The sequence below is a fragment of the Corvus kubaryi genome, unplaced genomic scaffold (assembly GCF_017639235.1).
Source record: "Corvus kubaryi isolate FWS band 111438036 unplaced genomic scaffold, C.kubaryi_AGA036_p1.0 37341, whole genome shotgun sequence".
Classification (NCBI taxonomy): Eukaryota; Metazoa; Chordata; class Aves; order Passeriformes; family Corvidae; genus Corvus; species Corvus kubaryi.
In genome coordinates, this window is record NW_024581112.1 from 7,118,425 (window position 1) to 7,141,263 (window position 22,839).

The 22,839-nt window shown below is 43.2% G+C and overlaps 1 protein-coding gene and 1 long non-coding RNA gene across 2 annotated transcripts in view; one reads left to right on the top strand and one right to left on the bottom strand.

Moving 5' to 3' along the window:
• Nucleotides 1–15,855: 15,855 nt before the first annotated feature.
• LOC121666326 lies at nucleotides 15,856–21,771 on the bottom strand. The gene is made up of 3 exons (XR_006016643.1): nucleotides 21,445–21,771; nucleotides 20,443–20,585; nucleotides 15,856–18,613 (listed from the first exon to the last, which is right to left on the bottom strand). It is a non-coding gene; the product is annotated as an uncharacterized LOC121666326 (long non-coding RNA).
• Nucleotides 18,612–22,839, top strand: part of LOC121666325 (limbic system associated membrane protein) — a 1,004,233-nt gene continuing 1,000,005 nt past the window's right edge. The window contains exon 1 of the mRNA XM_042031779.1: nucleotides 18,612–18,796. Coding sequence (XP_041887713.1) covers nucleotides 18,730–18,796 — 67 coding nt within the window. The 5' untranslated portion in view covers nucleotides 18,612–18,729. The remainder of the gene's footprint in view (nucleotides 18,797–22,839) is intronic.

A 22,839-nucleotide genomic window follows, 5' to 3' on the forward strand; every position in this document is an offset into this window, starting at 1 on the left:
TATTATGTTTGATAGAGCGAAAGAATGTTTTTTTTCCTCCCCTTGTATCTTGCACAATGGAGAACATAATGCTTTTGCTTTGAAGTCTTTGCTGCTATCCTGCCTACAAAGTCAGGCCTATCTTTTGGTTTCCAGTTTAATTAAATGCGCCTACATGGAACAAGAAAGCTGTCATGAAGAGCCTGAAATGGCCTCTTCCTCCTATGATAGCACACAGCCTCTGACTACTTTAGAGTAAGTTCACCTTGTACCAGCACATGCTGGATTTTGTAGCATGCCTGGCTTGTTTTATGCGCAGGGAACAGTAAGGAAAAATTGCGGTTATTCTCTGGGCTAAGGTCCTTTGCTGTCAGTCAGAAATGACCGGGTTGATGCAGCAGTTCTTTGTCTTTCTGGCTACACCAGAACAACTAGCTGACCTCAACCAATCTTAGCTGAAGGTGTTTTCTTCAGCCAAGTCTTGCAAGAAATAATTGAGCATACTTGGGTTACTCTGAACTGGGTGTTCCTTGAAATCATGCCAGTGCCGTAGAAACTGAAGTCTTCTGAAGTCTTCTAAAATCTTCTAAGTAACACAATGTTTTAATACTTTTCTTTATCCATGTAGTTTAGAGCATCTGTGTGTGTTTCTAGTAATTCTCAATGGAGTGTTTCCCGTGGCCATTTACTGGACAATGTCCCTGTGGCATAAAAACACCTCATAACCAGGAAGTACACTGGATCTTCAACAGGTTTGTGGTAGAAGCCATTTGGTGTTTAATTCTGGCAGAAGTATTTGTATCACTAGAAACAGCTGGGTTTGTCCTATACAATGTTGCATTATGCAGGTGGAGTGGTACAAGAAATCACCCAACCTCCGACTGGCAGGCAGTCGCTGGAGGATAACACTTTGAATGATGCTTGTCAGTAGAGCTGCATTAGAATTAATTTTAGCCCATAGTTTATTTACTAGGATTTCATATTCTTAATAGCTTCCATTGATTGCCGAACCTTAGTTTTCATCTCCTTATAATTAGAAATGTGCCCAATTATCCACATCCAGAGTTGGACCTCTAGTGCTCAGTGTTAGGATACCTAAGATGGCCTTCAGCCATTGATTTCATCCCAATCTCTTGCAGAAGAGTTTCACATAATTCCTCTTAAAGAGCTTCTAGCAACATTTTGGGAACTACTACTTGGATCCAATGCATGAGCAGCCCTCATGAATGCTCAGCATGCCCACACACTGAAAGAAAGGCTTAACATCACTAGAGCAATTACCTTTGCCCCAAGAAACATGGATAATTTAGAAGTGACTCTTTACAGCTTTCCATTGCTAGTTGTGCATTTTTTGGCATAGACTGAATATTCTTACTCCTCTTATTTAGGGTAAACTGTCCCATGTGTGCAATGGCAGGCAGGAAAACCAGTCATCAGTATTACACCAGCTAATAAGTCTGTGATATTATGCTGATAGAGTGCTGACAAGGACCTTGTTCCCAAAATGTTTTCTGTTGTCACAAGTTATCTTGCTCTAGAAGTCAGGAGAGAGCAGCTGGACCATTCTGTTTTATGCATTATGAGCATAAGGTCTCATGTATAGAGGTCTTATTTTGTTATTTCAGCTTCAGTGTTTCCCAGGCAGCAAGGACGAAGTGAGATTCCTCTTACACAAAAACTCTTTGATTCATAAACAACAGGCAATTAATTGCCATCAAGCATTGCAAAAAGGGTTACGGTATCAGTCTCACACATGTGACACCACAGGTCATTCCTAACTTTCATTTAAATTGCACTAGCATATTTTTCAGTGCCAATATATAGAAAAGTCTTGCTATGTACAACCTGTAAATTGGAGATTTGGCAAACACATTGCAGGTTTTTCAAGTGCTTGGCTTCTTCAGCTTAGGCCATACCCTCATATGTGCCTAGTCAGTATCATGCAGCTCCTACTTAGGGCTAAAATTTAAATAGGGGTCCGTATTTTTGCAAGAATTACCTGCTTATTTTGAAGTGCAGCTGGATGGCAAGTTCCTCTGACAACTTGGCTCACAGTGCCCTTGACTTTGCCTCGGTCCAAATGGATACAGTGTTCAACAGGAGGAGTTCCTTCATATTCCACAAAGTTTGCTACCCTATGCCCTTTGAACATCATTCTTACTTTGACAGTGCCCCAGGGTTTCTCTTTCGTCTATATGCCACTCTTGCCAGCCTATGTCTGATCAATTTGCATTTGCTTTGGAAGTCCTGAATAAAGGCCTTGGATCTTCTTATAAATTCTGAGGAACTTCTGGCTTGTCACTCTGTTCTCTGTTGACGTGCATCTTTACCTTGTTTGTCCAGTTCTACGGTGCATCATTGCCAGAACTCATGTCAGCTGCTACAGTGTAAAATCTATATAACAAAAAGAGCTTCTGTCACAGAAGATGGACCCAAGGTGATTATCTTTTCAGTTCTTTTCCTGCCCTGTTTGCCACGATTCTTCTACAAATCCAGCTCAAGGAAATATGCCAAGCACTCGCTACAATAGTTAGTACGCCATGACCTCTCTCTGGTGCTGATCCCAGCTGGCATGGAATAGACAATTTCCATAATATGGAGCTTTCCTAATCTCCAAAATAGGGATACACATCCAAATTGCCAACTGGGAATGGTCCCTGGACCACCCTGTGAGTTCCCACCATGTGCCCCAGAACGATTTAGGAGACTGGTACTTGGGCTGGGCCCAAAGCATGCCAGGAATTGCTTTAACAGTTGAAAAATGCAGGTTATGAGGTCCGAGTGCCTGGAAATGTTACTGACACTGTTATTTATTTAAACAGGTGAAGCCACGGTGTTCACATACCTTTTGATGTTGTCCTTGCATTTACAGGAGCCCTCCAAGCAAAATGAGGTCTCTCTTATAATGATTTGCCTTATTGCTCATTAAGCATGGTCACTACTTAATGTATTACACTCAGATTCTCTTTAGCTGCCCTTTTTGTTGGCACAGCAATACCGCCCGCTTTCTGAAAGGTCAGGACTTTTTCAGACAACAGTATCATTTGGATGCTTTCCTTAGATAACTGTTACACTAGCTCATCCTTTTAATGAATACTTAAATTTATTCAAAGATCATAAACCTTGGTGAGCATCTTCAGTTTGGGTACATAATGGCTAGAGTATTCAGTGGGATTTTGATCACAGTTATTAAATCAAAATCTCTCCATGTTAATGAACAGCTTAGGAGAGAGAAAAACTCCCATAGCATCACCACAGTCTTAGGCAATGCAGTCCTCTGCCTTTCACTTGTAATATAATCTGCAATATAACAGAGTTTGTTCTAGTGCAATAACTTTCCGCTCTCTTCTTCTCTTTCATTACCTTCTGTCACGTGGCCCAGAGTTGCCATCCATGGTAGTTACTGAGAAGACTGTTAATGACAAACAAAAGATGAGGAGAGAAAAAATCACTTATTTCTGTGAATCACAGTTTTGTCTAATGGCTTTCTAACACATACTTTTTCCATGCCTGACTCAAGATGTTAAGGAAATGAAAAATAGCCTTAATCACAGTAAGGGCTGTAGTTGGAAAATGAACCCCATTTATTGATGAGCTGTCCCATAATTCTCCCATAGAAGGGTGCTGCTATGCTCTCCAACCTGCACGGTGCGGATCCAAGTGAGCCCAGGAAGAGTTATTAAGGAAAGCTTTTATCAGGAAGCTTAGGCTCACAGTGTTAGGGTCCACACCTTCATTGCGACACATGCAGGAAAATTTTAGGTGCCACGAAAACGAAAAGGTTGAAAACCACTTTTCCAAAATTGATAGCAATTACCAAATAGACAACCCCCAGAGGCACAATGGTTATCTCCTCAGATCTCATCTTCCTGGGTTTGGAACTAGAATTTCGATTTAGGCCCATCATGTTTTTCAACAGTATTGGCCCAATTAGTCTAATGAGAAATTTTATTGTTTGTTTTACTGTTGAATCGAAGGATTGAATATCTGGATTCTTTTTTTTAATGGGATAAGAAAGCTTGAAGGCTTTTTCTGATGGGATTTTTATAACCAGCATGGAGATGAATGGTCAAGTGCCATGGAACATAATCTTGATCATATGCTGTTTCCAAGGAAACTCAGGATGGAGTTTCTAAAAGCCCTTTGTGTAGAACTGCAAAGCTACATCCCATCTCTGTCAGAAGTAAGGTCCCAGGATAGGACCATGACTCAGCTGAAGAACTACGTGCATCACCTAAAAGCAGAGTTGTAGGATAAATACCTAAGTGAAGAACATCATGTACTTGGTGCTTTGGGTCAAGTTGTGAACAGCAAACAGACATTTGTAGCCCATTAACCAAATGGTTAAGTTACTGCCACTTAATTTTCTTGAGCAGCAATTTGAGAGATGCAGGTCACTTCAAAAGAATGGAGATTGACAGGAGACTGCTGCCACCTGTACCAGGCAGTCAAAGACGCTGCTTCTCTGAGCCGGGCATGCAGCCGCCGTGGAGGGTGGTACCCACCAGCACTGCCTGTGGATCCTGGCCAAGAGAATGAAAAGCTGATTTAGCTGTATATTTGACTGTGTGGGCCACTGAAGGACAGCATTTAGCATTGTTTAAGGGAAGGCTGGGAAAAGGTTATGCAGGATGTTTGTGGCTGCTGACTTTTTATTATTTGAATAACACAAACACACCCTCACACACAAAAGTACTGTTCTAAGCAAAAAATGTAACATTTTCTCAATTCTTTTCCCTTCCTCCACGAAATTAATGGCTTTACCAGAGGCTTCAACCAGAAATCTTTCAATCTGTCCTACAGCATATTGGAATAGTTGCTGCAATACAACTTTTCTTAGTGTAGATGCAGCAAAATCAGTAGACAAGTACTTTATATTGTGCAGGAACAAGGAATAAACTGTAATAACATAAGATAGGTTTAAACAGGCATTAGCATCTCAATAGAAAGATAGAGATGATCCATGCATAATTTTCTATAAATAAAACTGGTTTAGAGGATAGTTGCTTGAAGGTCAGAGATACTGGTAGGATTTTTTATTATTTTTTTAACACAGCAAACTTCAGTCCAGAGGCCATCTTGTAAAATGTGCTAGTACCAGTCTGTAAGTTTTAAGTGGCCAGTCATCACTAATAGTAGCTGTTGGACAATAGAAATAAAAAGCATATCTTCTTGGAAAAAAAAGAAAAATAAACCAATTTCAGAAACTACTGCAGAGCTGATGGCAAAAGCAGAGGCTGGGAAACCAATTCTGAAACTTTGAAAGCCAAAATTGCTTAGAAGCATGGGGGAAGGACACATTTCCCCTTCTTCAACCTACCAAAGAAAAAAAAAATATAGTAATTTGGTTAAGATTTTCAACAAAAAATGCTTATTGATGTATAATTTCCCGGCTAACAACAACAAAAAGGATTTTAATACTTTTAAATTTTTACCTCACAGTAATGTTTCTCAGTGAAAATATTGATAAAAGTGATATACAGAAAATACTAGAGGGAAGGCAAAAAATAACAGATTTTTCAAATAACTTTCCTATTTAAAATGAAATACTAAAAAAAAAAAACTTTCCCACATCTTATTAAAAAAAACAAAGCCAAAACCCAATTAACAGCACCCCTCCAAAAAAAAAAAAAAAACCAAACAAAACCCACACAACAAACAACAACAAAAAGATCTTTTAAAGATCTACCTACTTTCAGATCACAACTGATACAGTAAAACTCACATTGAAAATCCTGGCTTCGTGCCATTAACAGAGCACAGGTGTCATATGCTGCTATGAAAAAAGGACATGTTTTTCGAGAAAGCTGCTATATTCTCATTGTACGGCTTCTGTGTAGATTTAAGGTCCAGCTGTTCCTGAAATATTTTAGTGCTGCTGCACAAAAGTCTGCCTAGACCCCATTAATAAGATCTCTGTATATCTGGAATCTTGAGTCACATGCTTTTTTGCTTGTGCAAAGATGCTTTCTGGTCTTGGTTGCTGTCATGCCAGCTAAAACACAACTGAAGATCCCAGAGTATCCCTGATCTGCAAATGCCGAACACAAGTGACAGGATGTGCTCTATGCAAGTCTGCCTCAACCTAGGAGCACAACACCAATTTTACCAGAGCCTCAGGCAGTCAGTTCTGGGCATACAAAGTCTCTGTTTCCTCCAACAATTTACCAAAGCATTGAACTCTCAGGAATGACTTCCAGTTTTTATCACAAAATTATCTCCCTGCCCCTTGTTGTGCATGTTTCTGTTTTGTTTCTTCAGACCTGCTTTAATGAGTGTGTTTTCTAACTTTGCATCCTTGGAACAGGCCCAACAATCATGTTAAACGGTCTCTATCTCTCTGCAACATGGGATTAGTGCCAAAAACCACTCCTTGAGACTTAACAGCAACACAAACAAACAACAACCACAACAAACAAACCATAAACACCAAGGTGAGAGCTTTTAGTCAGGGCTCATACTCCAGTTGGTTGCCAGCTCCTTGCTTTCTGCTTCATCTTTTCTCTAAACTTTTATAACCCCTAATTGCCTGTAAAGCATTGCTTACCCCTATGGTGCTATATAAATGAAATAACAATGATGCTCTTGAATTAATTGGGTGCGTTTGCATAGAATAGTCTTATAACATCCCTTCGTCTTTGTAAGACCCTCTCATGTGAGGCTGCAGATCCAATTGCCACAGGTAATTCAGTGTTAGATTGAAGGTGTATAGGAAGAACCTTATGTTTTTCTCTTATGGGCCCTTTGTGGGGAGAATATGTTTTAGTTCATTAAAGGTGCACATTAGGCAATTATCTTCCCATTTCTCATTTTTTCCTCCTTCTTACTCCTCAGGGTTACATGTCTCCTTACAAAACCCTGAATCTTATGGAGTTTTAGAGATTCCCATACATGCCTTTTTTTTTTTTTTAATTTGGCAGGGAATAAACCTCTCTCCCCAAGATATGACAACACATTAATCCATGGCCCAAAGACCTTGCCAACAATGCACAAGTGGCAGCATCCACAAGTGAAGAGTAACAAAGTAGATGTACAGGTACCCTTGTGGTGCTCATTCAGTTATTGTGTCACTGACCCAAGGACGTTATTCTCATTTTGAGGGTTTGACTCATAAGGAGAGCAGGCAGCAGCAGTGCCCTTGCTGGGTTGCTACCAGAGCTCAGATGCCTCGAGTCTTGCTGCTGACTCTGACAGTAACTATGGGCATGCTATGATATTTCTCTGTACCTAGATCTTGGGTTTGGCCCTCTATTTTTTTCAGCCTTAGTAAATAAGAGGTTAATCCAGCCATGAGTCCTTGCTGGCACTAGAACATGATGAAAGCTAAAGAAAAGTGGGAGCAATCCCTCTTAACCAGGCCTCTTACAGGTCCCTTATGACACCTAATGATGACTGTGATAAACAGCTTACAAGTGACTTCGACCATCTACAATTAATCAACACATCCCATAGTATAAGATCACAGCTCACTGGGGTGCAGGGTCATAGTCTGGTTCTCAAAAGAGTTTCTGAATAAGACTAATCCTATTCTTGCCACCTGGTTTCACAAGGGTCAGACAATAAAGGAGTCACTCATAAGCTGGAAGCTCTCTGTCACTCAAGCAAGTGAGACTGACTTGCATGGGGGATGTAACACACTGGGAATGCAAGGTGATCATTGCCAGCAGTATGGCAATGTCCTAAGTGTTGGCATTAACCACCCTCAGTAGAGTTGTTGGACCTGAGGAGCTATTTATTCATCAGGCATTGTCAGAGAAGTATGGGGAAACCTAAGATCAAAGACCTGCAGAGGTCACTGGAAAGATGTCACAGACTTTTCAGCTCCTACTCCGCAGACCGGAACCAGAGGAAAGGAAATGTAAGAGTCCTCTCTAAGTTCAGAATCCGTTTGGAGAATAACCATACAGATTCAAGGTAATGTCCAGCATAAGAGACCACTAGGTTATTAAGATCCCTTTTTTTTGGAAAGTATGGTCTATTTTCTAATTTTTTTTTCTATTTCCATTACAAAATTCCCCATTGTCAGTTCCTCAATAATCTACTGCTTGTCTGGGCAGCTGCCATCTAAATCTACACCTTCCCTGCCCCTGTCTTCAACAGCCTGACAGCTGAAGCTGCAGATGGCCTCTTCTCCCTGCCTTCCTCTGCAAGACAGTTTTCAGATAAGCCCCCTGCAAAATGTGAGGGAGAAAGCCACAGAATAAGTGGCTGATGTACTGCTGAATAAATTTAGTAGCTAACTGTGAACATCTCTGCTATGACCTTCTTACAATTGTGAGTAAAACTGACAGTTTCATGGCAACCATAACCACCTTTTGCCTTTAGTAGCAAATCTCTTCTGCTTAAGTTGAAGGATGGTTCTATTAGAGTCTTGTATTCTAAGTGTCATAGTACAAGCAACCTGCTTCCCATACAGCCCCAAAATATGCCATATTTTGCTTCATTGATTTCTCGAGTGAAGTTGTCGGGGAGGTGGAATCACACGCAGCCAGATACGGAGTCATTGTTCAGGCTTGCATTTGCCCTGAGATCACTGGGGATGCAATGCAGCAATCTCAGTTTTACAAGATAGCTTGCAAGGCATAACCTCTTCAGGGCACTTATTGAAATGAAACTCTGCACAGAGAGGGAAAAGTTGTACAGATTAAATGCATTTTTATATGTTTTCTAATTCCTTATTCACCATGAACATCCTAGTGGTTTTTCAGAATACTCTCATCACTGTGCTCTATTTTCGCCATTTTAACCAATGAAAAAACAAAGCTTGATCCAAACTCCCTGAATGTCTAAACAGACTCATGAAATTTGTGACCAACGAAGGACTTGGAATCTACATTTCAAAATTTCTAGGACCTCATGGAACTTCCACACTTTATGCAATAGTGTTTTGAATGTTTGGGCCCAGCAACAGTATAGTAAAATCAAGTTTTCCAAGTGAGTGGAAGCTGTGTTTACTGCTGGACTGCCCCTCCCTTCCTCTCCAAGATGCTAACTTTTGAGTCTGTTTACAATAGAAATGTGTGCTAGTCTAGGTAGTTCACAATATTTGTTGACTTTGCTGTTGCTGGGAAAAACTGCAGCATGGATGCTGCTCTCTTGGCAATAAAGTGCTACTGGTGGAAAAGAAGAAACCCTTCTACTTGGAGAAGAAATGAATCTTCTCTGTGAGAAGCACACCTTAAGGATCTGTTTCAGGGCTCTTTGTGGGTATAAAATAGGTGATCTTATGGATAGCTCTTGCACCTTTACATGCCTCAATTTCCCTACTTGTAAAATAGTAATAACGAGCTCTTGATTGACAGGTGAACAGAACTGTACAAAAATCAGTAATTTCTGTCATTCTGGTTGTGCCACTGGTGTATAACTGTCATGGACTTTGGGCCACAGATTATTAAAGTTTCTGGGAAGAGGGGAGGGCAAAAATAAACACCACAGGACCCCTTGGTATAGTGGAAAGTGTTGCTCTAGAGAAAAACCCTGTAGCCGTATCTTCTGGCTGATCAGGCAGACCCCTGGAGATAGTATCTTACCTAAGCTGCAGAAGAGGTTTTTGTTTAATACAGTTGTTCTCCTTATTCCCTACTCTCCTCTCCTCCCCTACCATTGATACATGGTGTGTGATTCCTTATAATAAATAAGATTTGCCAGCTCTTTGGGGAAATGGACTGTCTCTTTGCCTAGACTTGTGCAGCTTGTACAAGAGTATAAATAATAATAGTCATTAATGCTAATAATATGGTTTTTAACCTCCTGATCATCCTCTGATAAAATAGCTACAGAAAAGAAATCCTGCCTTAAAAAAGAAGCTAATGGTAGAGACTATTAACACTGCAAAGGCTAGGAGAGATCAGGTAGTGGCAAACTTAAAACTGTCTTCTAGTGTTTTTTGTTGAGTGAGAGTCTGCAAGTGCATCACAGACAATTTTTTTAAATAGTAGGTGAGCTGTAGGCTCTTCTCTGGCCAAAGTACTGTGTGTTTGTCTGTCTTTGCACCTGCTGTTAATGGCTTGAAACACCTTCTCAGCAGCCTTTTGCAGAGGATGTATCTCAACAGGTCTCATGAGGGCTCTGTATCACCCCTGCAGCACAAATGATCAACAGTGGCAGGGGAAGGCACACAGACACTCAAAACAGAGCAAGCAAGGGAAAGGGATGACCTAGTGACTTTGCTGTAGAGGGAACCTGGATCAGAGGCCACTGAGAGTCTTTCAACTGCTTTCCAGTTGAGAGCCGATCTGTAGTGATTCATAGAAATGCGTGGAGCCCTGCCTACACAAAGATTACTCTCTGCACATTACTGAAACCCAAGCATTTTCATGTCACTCATAACCAGAAGTGTCTTCTGGGACCTGTGATTTAGCTCAATAGGTGAAGACCACCTCAATACAACCATGTTTGCATGTTTTCTGCTCTTCTGGGTAATGTCTACGAGGGTAGACTTGACTTCCCTTCCAAGTTGCACTGACATTGTTGCTAGGATGGGCTAAAGACATAAATGAGGGGGGATTTGTAGGAAGAAGTACTATCAGTTATTTGACATTATATAGTTAAAAGTCTGGATACACTTTTGGGCATGCAAGCCCGTATGCCTGGAAAGCCTGTTTTGTTTTGTTCTTTCAGCTATATTTTTCGGTTTAATAAAAGATATTGCCTCTTCCTACAAATCTTGCCTCACATTACTTGCCTTTCAAGTCTCTATCCACGGTAATTTCTGCACTGGAACTGTTAAAAAAAAATGTACAAATTGTTTTTTCCACTAATCATAAAGCATTCTCCCAGTCCCAAGTATCTTAAACAGCCAAACCCTTGCTTGTTCAAACTTTCAAAAATAAAAACAAAATCATAAAATTCCATCCTTGTGCATGAGACTACGTCTGAAAAACATTAGCGTGGGTGTTCATAATTTCAGGATGTTGTGAAGCATTGCAAGGAGACCCTTGCAATGGGAATGCTCCCATGGCTCAAGCTCTAGCTGCCTTCCAGACTGCTGAGTATGGATGCCCTGACATAAAAAATCATCACAGAAAAACATGCTTTTCTGTATTTCTGTCCAGACAATGTCACACTGTCCACCCAAGTGCAGGTCAGCTATGCAGACAGTAAGATTGATGTCATTTGCCTCCCATATCTCATTTGGGTGATAGGCACAGCCTCGACAGTCATTTGGTTGGGACCTTCCTGTGTCAGGCGGATGAGCTGGAGCTCAGTCAGCCAGGCACAGGCAGCAAATGGCTACAATGTCCTTTCCTGCTTTGCCTAAACAACAAAGTACACGTTTCAGGGGTGCCCAGGCATAAGGCAATCCTGTCTCTGAAGTCAACCCACAATTTATCTAGCAAAGTCAACAAGCCATAGCCTAAAGATGGAAGTACCAGCTGGGGAGCACGATGCTTGACTTGCTGGGACCATGGGTCAGGGAGCTGGGCTGCAACATCCAGCAGCTCCTCCCTGGCGGGCACAGAGCATTAATGGAGGGAAGCACAAGGTCCCCAGCTGTGACTAAAGACCGGAAAAGCAACAGCTGGGATAAAAGGCAGCTTCTGGGCAGAGCGAGGTGTGTGCTAGGGAAGCTGGGTGCTATGTCAAGGAAACATCTTTGGTAGAGTACTGCCTGGGGGAAGGCGCCCTGAGTCCCAGGAGGAGGGAGAAAGGTCTGAGCTGACAAGCTCTGGTGGAGATTTAAAGACCAGGGGGCTGCAAAAACACTTCTTAAAAGGCCCTCTGTAGTGTTGAGGGATTCCTTGCGCTTCTGTAGAAGCCAGTTAGTTCTGGATGTGGCAAGGGTTTTGTGGTGCAACTGCCTCTCTCTTTGGATTGTGAATTCCCTGCTGCTCAAAGGAGTTGAACAGAATTATTATTTTTATTCCCAGCTTGAAAGAGCTGACTCTTTTCCCACAGAAAACATGACAACTCAAAAAATTATCTGCCAAAGTTTGTTTTTTTGGGTGGTTTTTTTTTTCCCCCTGGGTGCTAGCCAATTTTCTTTTTCTTGTTGTCATTCACACTTGCAGATTTCCCATAAAATCTTACAAATGTTGAAAGAGCGGAGGCCCTTTCTGCAGAACTTTGTGTGTGTATTTCCTTAAAGACTGGTTTCTACATGCCCGTGTTACAGGCTTTCTCAGCATGGCCTGGGTGAGGCTCCCCTTGGAGAAGGAGTTGGCACCATGGATACAGTGTGGTAGACATGTTGATAGCATCTGTTATGCCATTTATTTTATGTTCTAATTATGCGACAACGTCAATGTGTGAATGTATACTGCTGGCAAGTGCTTTTTTGTGACATATCCTTTTATGTGACCCAACTTGTAAAGGAGGTGGGTCTGCTAAGGCTGATGCTAGAGAAACTCAGCCATTTGTGCTGTACCAGTTCATGCAACACATTCGTCTCCAAGAGTTCTCGGTTCAGTCCCCACTGCGTCACTGCACGGTTGTTGGAACTAAATGAGGGTTCTTTCCATCTCCTTCTTCCTTCCACCGCTCCTTGGCTGCTGTTGCTATCTCATTGGCTGGCTATTTCTGTGGATTTTCGTCTTAGGGAATTGCTATGTAGTCGTATGCAACCTTCCACAGTTGCTGGCCTGGCATTTATTTGTTCAAAAAAGCTACTTTCAGCTTGGAGTCTTGTGGAAACCCTGGTGGAAAATCTTCCCCTTCAAGAAGCCTCAAAAAGATACTCTGCCTTATTTGGTGAGTTTCACAGGAAGACCGTAGAGAAGAGAAGAGGTGGGAAGGATAGTGAGGGACAGCAAGAAGCTGAGAGGGGGAAAAGGTGGGAATAAAGACGAGGAGTATGAAGAGTCAGAAAGGAAAGAGCAGGTGGAAAGTGTGGTTTGAGTAGAGTTGGCTTCTCTTGAATGTCAGGCTGAAGGCAAATGAGAAGCACAAATGCTGTTTCCTGTCTACATAAAGGAGCTTAATCAGGTGTGAGACTATTTATCATGGTCATGAGGCCCTTGCATCCCTTCTAAGAGAACTCACATTTCTGGACACTGTGCAGTCCTTGACCTTGGACAGCGGTGGGTTTCACAGAACCACATGACAAATGAGTAGTTCTTGCAGAGAGAACATCTCCTTCTACCCCCTTTCCCAAGATCACGTGCAGCACATGCCACAACACTCTTCTAAATCACACTGAAATTCACTATTTATCATAGATGCACTAGTCCAAAGCTATGCCATGAAACCCACAGACAGAACACTCAGTAAAACAAGTAGTAATACACATATGTCAGAGACAGACATACAGGACAGGACACTAAAACATCCAGAAAAAAACACTTCTGGGTAATCTATGGCTCTTACCTCCTGCTCACTTTACCAAGCTCTCTCAACTTAAAATTTCAGGAACGCTCATTCTCTTATGTAAACCCTGCAAAATTTGCATGGCCAACTGTGTTTCCAATACTACTTCTATTACAGTAAAAAAACCACTAAGCCTTTTGTTAATGCAACATTACATTTGCACAGTTAAATAACAGTAATTTGAAAAAATCTGTAATGGAAAAGTTAAAAGTTCCTCCATCAACTTTAGCATGCCTGCTTGAGAAGTATTTAATGGTAGGTTTGGGATAGAAACTTGGAAGAGAAAATATTATGTGTGTGCTGCACAATCAAGTTAATATTGATATTGCTTGAAGTGACTAAAGCTAAGATGAAATAGAAATGAAAGTGTGAGTGCTTAAACAGTTAATAGCACAAAGCACATTTATTTATTAAAAAATGGACAAGCATCCATGCTCAGTGCATCTAAATGCATTCACTCAGCCCTAATGAAACACTTTCACTATGCATTAAAAGCAGCTGGCTTTCAATCAGTCAGAGCTCTGTCAGAATTCAACCTTTTTTTTTTTTTTTAAATACAGGATTGTAGATGCTCTTCTACTGCTGGCATTTCATTGGTTCGTTTGGCATTTGAATACTGGGTGAAGCGGAAAGATTGCAGTAATTTAAAAAGAAAGGACTGCTGTGTGTTTTGGGGTTTGGTTGGTTGTTTCGTTGTTGTTTGTTTTTCTTAATGTGTGGGGGATTTAGGGAGAGTTGAGCGTAATTCTTTATTCAGATTTTGCCCTCACAATATGTAGGTAGCTGAGAGATTTGGGCAGAGGAAAATGGACTCACTTTTGGCTGGAGACCAATCCCAGAGAACTTCAGCCCACAGAATCTGATACTCCTGCTCATATTTAGTAGTCTAATGTCCCGAGTAACCCCATTGGTATGACTCAGCATGAGCAAGGGAGCCAAAATCCAGTCCTGAATGTTTTTGAAGGTTAGGAGGATGTCAAATACGTAGTAAGAAGTAGCTGCTTATCCTTTCAGTCATGCCAGCTTCTCCAGGGAAGTGTAAGGAGAGAGAGCTGCTTCCTTTGTGTCTTTTCTCTGGGCTTGTAACTATCGCTGCCCATTCTGGATAGGAACAATACTGGGTTCAGCATTATCTCCCACACATCCCTATGGAATTTATGGAGCAGAGATACAGTTCTACTATTATTTATTATTACTTATTACAAAATATAATGTTAATTATTATAATACATATAATATTGATTAATAATTAACACAAGACTAATTACTATGCTATATTATTAATTACTGGAATAAATATAAATTGCTATCATAAGTATTTTAATAAATGTTGTGGCATTTCAGTACCTAAAGGGGACCTATAAGAATGATGGGGACAAATTTTTAGCAGGGCTAGTTGCAATAGAACATGGGAAATGTTTTAGATGGAAGCAGGGTTGATTCAGATTTTTTTTTTCAGGCCATGGCATATTCATATCCAAAGTCTGAGATGGTCATGTGGTTGAGAGCTACATATATGGGATCATCCACGGGATCTGTAGGTAAAGTAGACTCTGAATGGTTGCATAAGGATCTGGTTAAAGTGGGAAGGCTGTGGGACCTTGTAGGATTATGTGCAGGAGGATGGGAGGTGAGGTTATGTATGTGGCTGTGGGTAGCTGGGAAGCTGGGATAGGTAGCAGGTGAATTTTGGTGCCATATATGGGTATCGCGGTATCCTGCAGTGGTAGGGAAGAGAAGAGAGATCCAGGAATTGTGCAGCAAGATTGATTTATTTAATTATTTTACAACTCTTTTACAGACTTTTTTCTTCTTAGTCTAACTGGACAAAGGATCAGCCACCCCTTGGGGTGATTGGCTAAAATCCTAAAACATCCATTGTCAAAATACTTTTCTACTGTACCATAAACAAACCTCTGCAAGGTCGCAGGTGTTCATAGTTTATAGAACTCTGCTATTATCTTCCATGAGAGAGGAAAAAATCTCACAGGACTGAAAGAAGCAAGAGAAATTCTTGCTAGCAGCATATTTGTATCCACATATGGGAGCTGAGGAGATTTGTGAAACAGAACAAATGCATATAATGCTGTGTATAATATCAGATGTAGATGGTGAGCACTGAGGTAATGGATCACAAAAGTATAGGACAAATGTAAAAAGGAATGCTGAGCACATGGACAGTCGTGTCAGAAATGTATAGAGCTGCTGTGGTGTTAAGGTGCTGGCCTAGCTGGTCCCTGAACCCTAGCTAGATGTTTGTGAGGATTTCTGCAAAAAACCCCAAAAACTCCTACTTCAAGCCCACCAACTTATTGTCACCACTTGATTTTGGCATGCTAAGTTCCAAATGCATCTTGAGTGCCAAGCTTATTTTTGACTGTGCTCTCTTTCAGACCATGCTCTCTTGGTATCTGTGGTAGTTGGATGCTGGCTGGCCTCCAAGTGCTCACCAAAGTTGCTCCATCACCCCTCCTCAGCTGGACAGGGGGAGAAAAAATACAGTAAAAAGCTTGTGGGTCAAGATAAGAACAGGGAGAATCACTCCCCAAGTACAGTTAGAGGCCAAACAGATTCAACTTGGGGAAAATTCATTTAATTTGTTACCGATCAAGTCAAAGCTGTATAATAAGAAGTAAACCCAAATCTTAAAATATCTTTCCCACACTCCTCCCTTCCTCCTGGGCTTAACTTCACTCCTCATTTTCTCTCCCTCCTCCCTCGCAGTGGCGCAGGGGAACAGGGAATAGGGCCTGAGATCACTTCATCATAGCTGTCTCTGCTGCTCCTCCCTCCTCAGAGGGACGATCTTCACACTCTTCTGCTCCAGTGGGATCCCTCCAACAGGACACAGCCCTCCATGAACTTCTCCAATATGAGTCCTTCCCACAGGCCACAGTTCTTCACAAACCGCTCCAGTGTGGGTCCCCCACAGGGTCACAAGTCCTGCCAGCAAACCTACTCCAGTGTGGGATCCTCTCTCCATGGGGCCACAGGTCCTGCCAGGAGTGTACTCCAGCGTGGGCTTCCCATGGGGTCACAGCCTCCTCCAGGCATCCACCTCCTCCAGCAAGGGGTCCTCCATGGGCTGCAGGTGGATAACTGATCTATCTGGAACCTCCACGGTATTCATCCCAGGCTGCAGGGGAATCTCTGCTCCAGTGCTCGTAGTACTTCCTCCCCATCCTTCTCCACCAGCCTGGGTGTCTGCAGGGCTATTTCTCTCACATATTCTCACTCCTCTCTCCTGGCTGCTGCTGCACAGCTTCCACCCCCTTCTTAAATATGTTATTCCAGAGGTGTTACTACCATTGTTGATTGGCTCAGACTTGGCCTGTGGTGGGTTTGTCTTGGAGCTCTGTGGCCTGGGCACTATCAGACATAGAGAAAGCTCCCGGCAGCTTCTCACAGAAGCCCACCCCCACCAAAACCTTGCTATGTAGACTCAATGCATTATCAGAGGATGAAAACCATCTGAAACGGAAACCACAAAAAAGAAGCATGCTCTTCATTGACTAGAGTCAGTTGACTTTAGTCCACTCTAATATTTTTAGTTTGATTTCCTTGGGAAGTGAAGCCTAGCTGATAGTACATGTGTATCTGTTTGTCCATATGTTGTTCTTCCTCCTAATAACTTTTCAGTGCAACCAATTTCAACCACATTTAAAAGAGGGCGGAAGGCTAAAAAGTAACTTATTCCTGTATGTCTCTTAAAAACTGGTGATTAGGTAATGCTCCACTCCCTCCATAGGGGAAAACATGTGAGTTATGTAGGTGGTACATGGCAGCAGCCAACCAGGCTAAGGCAAGTGTTGCCTTGTGTTTTTTCTTTCATTTTGGTCCACTAGGAAGCAAGACTAGCCATAGCATGGATTTCTGATTCCTACAGGAGGTTTCACAGGGGGCATGATGGGATCTGGCTTTTATTAGAGCAGGGGGATTTTTGAGGCAGCAGACAGGAACCCACGGGGAGGCAGGCTTGGTGCGTTCTGTTCACAGAACAGCTTGCTCTACAGCAGTCTAATAAGAAACACTTCTGAAACGGCATCATTAGTGATGAGAATCCTACAGACCTTCCCTACATGTGGACACTCACCTTTGCTTACCCACACCCTCAATGTGTAAACTGAAGATTTGTGTCCTTTAGTGTTGACATCCTCATAGGCTGCCTGGTGACCACAATGAAGGCCACAATGTGGCCTGAAGAGGGGCCACAGGGCTGGGTGGGCAGTCCAGCTGGGCTGTCACACTGTGTCCCAGGGACTGGCCTCAGAAGCTGTGCACTCACACTGCCTCCACGTCCCCAGCTGCGAAAGGACACCCTTTTGTGAAATGCCTGGAGAGAGACTGATGAAAAGCCCTGTGTGAATGTTAAGCGGTACATTGTTACTGGTGTTCCTCTGACTGGAGGCAATTATTTTAGGGGGAAATGGAGCTACAGGAGCTAACTACTCCTTGAGAAAAAAAGTTGGTACTACATATGGCAGGAGGAACCTGTATTTGAAGGGAGAAGGGTTGTGGGAGAAGCCTTCTGTGAGCAAATGATTGTTTTTCAAGCTGTATTTCCCTTACAGAAGGATTCTTTCTGGTCCCTCTGAAATTGTGCAGAAGTCACAGGAGATCCAGCAAAGATTAATGCAGACTGATGCTTGCTATTTTTTCCTGGAGGCCTTGGCAGCTCTGTAATTACAGTCGGTGTGTCTGAATCTCCCTCTGGCCCCTGTGTACTGCCCGGCAGTGACACCAGCATCAGAGAGACCCTTGCTTCAGAATTTGTCAAGCAGAACTCTGCTGAGAAACCAAACCTGCCCTGCCGTGCTTCTTGTTGTGGCGATGAGGAATATTCCTTCGCTGAATTGCCTCCCCGTGTGCACTGGAGCTGGAACCTCAGAGGCTCTTGAGCCCAGAATGGCTCATAGACTGTGATCCAAGAGATACATTTGTAGAGGAATGAGGGAACCATATTTCTATAGCATAACGTATATGTAGTTATATATATATAAATGAAATAAATGAGCTGGCTTGCAACACTAGGTGGCAGAGGTGGGATCTGTTCTGCTCTGAGCGCTGTCCTATAAGGCATTGCTTGTTTAAGTACAGTCGCATTTAGTTGGAGCTGCAGGAGAGAGACAGAGAGATTCTCTGTGTTTACAGCCAGCCCAGGCTACGGTGGAGCATCCAACCTGGCCCTCCCTTTCTCCAGCACTTGAAGGGGAGAGTGCGAGGTTATTTGGGAATCTGGCCACCGCGGGTCAGCTTGCACTGTGACTGGATTGTCAGAGCTGGCAAAGCAGAGCCCAGAGGGACTGAAGGGAGACACGAATCCCATTTTCTTCGAGAGGAGAGAAGAGGGGAAAAAAAAAAAAAAAAAAGATAAATTGAGAGAGAGAGAGAGAAGCGAAGAGACGGAGAAAAAGGCAGAGGAAGCGGAGCGAGTGAGAGAGAAGCATGAGGACCTACTGGCTGCACAGTATCTGGGTGCTGGGATTCTTCCTGTCCCTCTTCTCCTTGCAAGGTACGTGGTGAGTTCTTTCTTGCAACCTCCTCAAACCCTTCTGCTTTAATTGGGGCTGATGGACTGAGGATGGCCTGAAACATGGAGCTGGAAGCTGGAGCTTCCTCTCCCCCCCCTTTTCCCCTCCAAACCTCCCCCCCCACCCCCCCTTGCCTCAGGAAATAAGCCAAGGAGAGATCGCTGCTGGTGAATCCTATGGTTAGAGGGCACTGCATGTGACTGACTTTGCTGCTGTATTTATGCTTTTGCAGAAGGGGAGTTGGTGGGGGGAGTACAGTTAAGATTTGCGAAGGAAAAGAGTGGTGGGTGAAGGTGGGTATCCCCTCTATCCACAACCGCTGTTTCTCGGCACTTTGGGTCACAAGTACTGATTCTCCTCAATTCTTTACCTTCCTGAGGAGATAAGTGTTAAGTTTCTTTTGTTTTTTGTTTGTTTGTTTGTTTGTTTTGTTTTGTGGGTTTTTTTATTTTTTTTTTATTTTGGTTTTGTCCAGAGAGGGGGAGGTTAGAGGAATCTCTATGCCTCTGGTCTGTCTGAGAAAACACTATGTCCTTCCTCTCTATACCAGGGGGAAAAAAAAAAGGAGAGAGAGAGAGTGATGGAGGAAAGACAGGAGAAGAAAATTTGTTGGGTATGGGGTTTTGTTCAGTGGAGAATTGCCAGCTGGGTTTCTTGCTTTAAGAGCCAAGTGTGAGTATGGAATTTAGTTCGAAGTGATGACAGGCATGTTAGCTGGTTTTGAGATGCTTTCTGTAAACAGGAGTTAAGGGTTAATGCATTCCATGCTGTATGTATTAATACATGTCACACATGTCCATATAATCATAGCCTTCAAAACTGCAGCTTGTGCATGATCCACACTCACTCACACACATCTGTGGTCCTTCATGAACACACACACGCACACACACACACACTCTCAGGGATGTAGCAGGCAAGATGAATAAACTCACTCTGGCACATACAGTTCTAGCTCCCTAGCACATGCAATTCCTGGAGAGTCTGCTTCTCTTGTGCTCATGTTCTCCCTTCCCATTGTCCCCCCTCCCTCCTTCAAGCCTCCATCCTGATCACTAGTGTTCGAGGTTGCTTGCATATTAAAATCCCTTGCCTATCCTGCTGCACTAGCCTTGTAAGCCAGTGTGTGCACACATATACACACACATAGGTGAATATATAACTAAAGAACATAGATGTACTCTATCTGGCCTACTCTGTGCCTCACAGTCTTGCATTCGCAGTGAGCTGCACCCTCAGAGTGTATCTCGCTCACACACGGCTTTTTACACAGTGCTTTTTTATCACTCTAGTACATATTAGTGCAGGAGTGCCGTGCATGGAGATATGCCAGTCACAGCATCCTCACTTCCCCTTAGCTCCTACTTTTACACACAGTCTTGCATGCACTGTTCTCTTCTATTTTTTGTCTACTAAGCAAATTCCCGTACAGGCAGGCTCCCTGTCACACACATGCTTTCTATTGCAGCCTCACACCTGTCACTCCTGCAAGCCCTCACTATGAAATCCCTCATTTTTTGCCACCTTCTCACATTTACTGAGTGCTCCTTTTCATACAGTCTCACTTCTCCCATTTCTGGGTCTCATACACACGCTTTTCACTGTCACATATTTTCGCTCAACTTACACTCTCTGAAGTCTGGACTGTGAATCCAACACCAGCACCTTCCAGCTGAGTTCCTTCCTTGCTGTGAAGTGGCTATTTCTGACAGGGAAGGAGGATTTTTTCCAGCACGTAGGTTGTACATGGGGTAAGAGGAGAATCGATACCTGTGTAACATAAGTAGATAATGTCAGCAATGAAGTTGTGTAGCTTGATGTGAACTTCCCCCTGCCCTGGAGGATTACACAGACAGCTGTCAAGAAAGATGGACATTGGTAAATCACGTTGACTCTGACCATTGCCTGTCTTTCTGATGCATGCTTCCGTAGACCACGACGCTTGCTCCACGCAGTGTTTTCAAGTCACAAGCCTTCCCTGAGTTGTGGCCAGAGCATCCCGATGCTAGCCCAGCCAGGATCTGTTTCGGTCTGTCCTTATAGATGGAGCTCATGCCAGGGTACAGGCATGGCCAGGCTTTTACCTTCTGTTTTAGTGAGTTAGTATTGCCACAGTTGTATCAGCCACATCTATTCTCGTTTTGAAGGCTTCAGGGAAGGTCTTTTGAGGTCTGTGTTATCACGTACGCTCTGAGAAGGCAGAGGCAATACAGTTGCCCTCCCTAGGTTTTGAGATGGGATAGGGTGGTGTGGTGTTGTCTGAGTGTTTGCAAACCTGGAGATGCTTTTTCTACTGCTCCCAAACTTCTGGCATGAAATAAACCAGAGCACTGCTGAATCTAGTTTCATAGCAGTAATTTCCTTTCTCTGATCTGAAGGGTGAAAGAATGGGGAAGCAGGAATACCGGGGCTGCATGGGAGGAGCAGGGCACTACCTGAAGCAAGCCTGAAGATATTTGAAGGAGTTAAAAAGGAGTGGGAAAGTATTGTGTCCTTAAAAAGACCCAACAAACCAACAAAAACCCCCTGCAATATTTCTTTCAAATTATTTGTCTTTCACTGAAAGCCGTGGTAACAAGCCTTGAACACTCCTCTAACCCTGCTGAGCACAACTCTGTGGAGCTCTTACCCCAGGAAATGGCAGTGTCGGCTTTGACAGGCAGCAGCCCCAGTCAGAACGCTTCCAAGACCTCGGTGAGCACATCCCTCCAGAGCCAGACAGCTGAGCCTACACCTCTGCGAGCTATCCAAAACTTGTCCGTGCCATCTCTCCCCTTTCCTCGCTGTCCACTTGGGGGTGTACCGGTGAACGCAAAAGCAGCTCGTCTTTCTCCGCTCTCCCAAAGCCACCAGGCGTGGGGGAGAAGGGGAGCGCTGCTGGCACTGCCGGGCCGAGCCGAGGCTGAATAGCAGGCACTGGGGTGCAGGGAGGAAGCGCAGCTGAGCCTGGCAGGAGAGCGATGGCTCCTCGGTGCCAAGCGGCCAGCGCAGGCTGCCTCCTCCAGCGCCGCTGCCAGGCAGGATGCAAAGGGCTGCCTGTCCCCCGCCTGCCTGGCCTCAGGGACTTTGGCACGGAGTCAGCCTTTGCTCCTTCCCCCCTAGGTTAGATGCTCCAAGTCCTGCACAGAGGTTTTTATTTTATTCCCCCCCCCCCCCCCGATCACTAGATTTCCTCAATTTTGTGGCTTAGGATTCTTGCGTTTTTCCCTGCTGCTGCACTTCCAGTCCCCTTTGGGAGGCAGGTGGCTCGGAGGCGGGATGGTTGTTCCTCCTGCATGGTGCACTGGCCTTCCTGCCCTGTGGGGGCCGGAGGAATAAAAGTACCTACACAGCCCAGCACTGCTGGTGGGTGGGATTTTCTAGGATTTTCTAGTGGCATGCTGCAGCTTCTCCCTCAAATGGTTTCGTTTCTTAGCACAATGTACCTCAAAGCTTCTGAAAGAGATCAGATTGTTGAATTGGACTGTAAAGATAAATTTTTCTTTTCCTTTTTTTTTTCCCCAAGTCAAAAATTGGGTGCATGAGGATGAGGAGGAGAAGCAGATGATTAGGGTATATAAAAACTTGCATTTAGATAATTTAGAAGAATTTTGTGTTTATGTTTGCACTTTTACCTACTATTACTCTAACTTAGCTATCAATATGAATATTAATTTTTATTTCCTCACCCTGAGCACTTTATTTAAAAAAATGAACGCCTTGACAAATTATACGTTTCCTTCAGCATTGCTTTAAATTGAAAATTCTTCTAAACAAATTCTTTCCCTTGAAAAATAGCAGCTGTTTCAAATCAGCAATTTGCTAAAAAAATCCCAGCTTGTTTTAATGAACCTCCCCTACAACCCCACCTAATTGGTTAATTGTAGAAGACTTTGTGTTTAAAAAAAAAAAAAATTAGATACCTCCACAGCCAATTTAGTGAAGGAGATGGTTTAGGAAAGGGCATGCAGAACTGGCCTGCATAGTACTGGGAGCATTTATTTATAATGTATTTTTTGAGCTGCTCAAGGGTGTTCTTAAATGG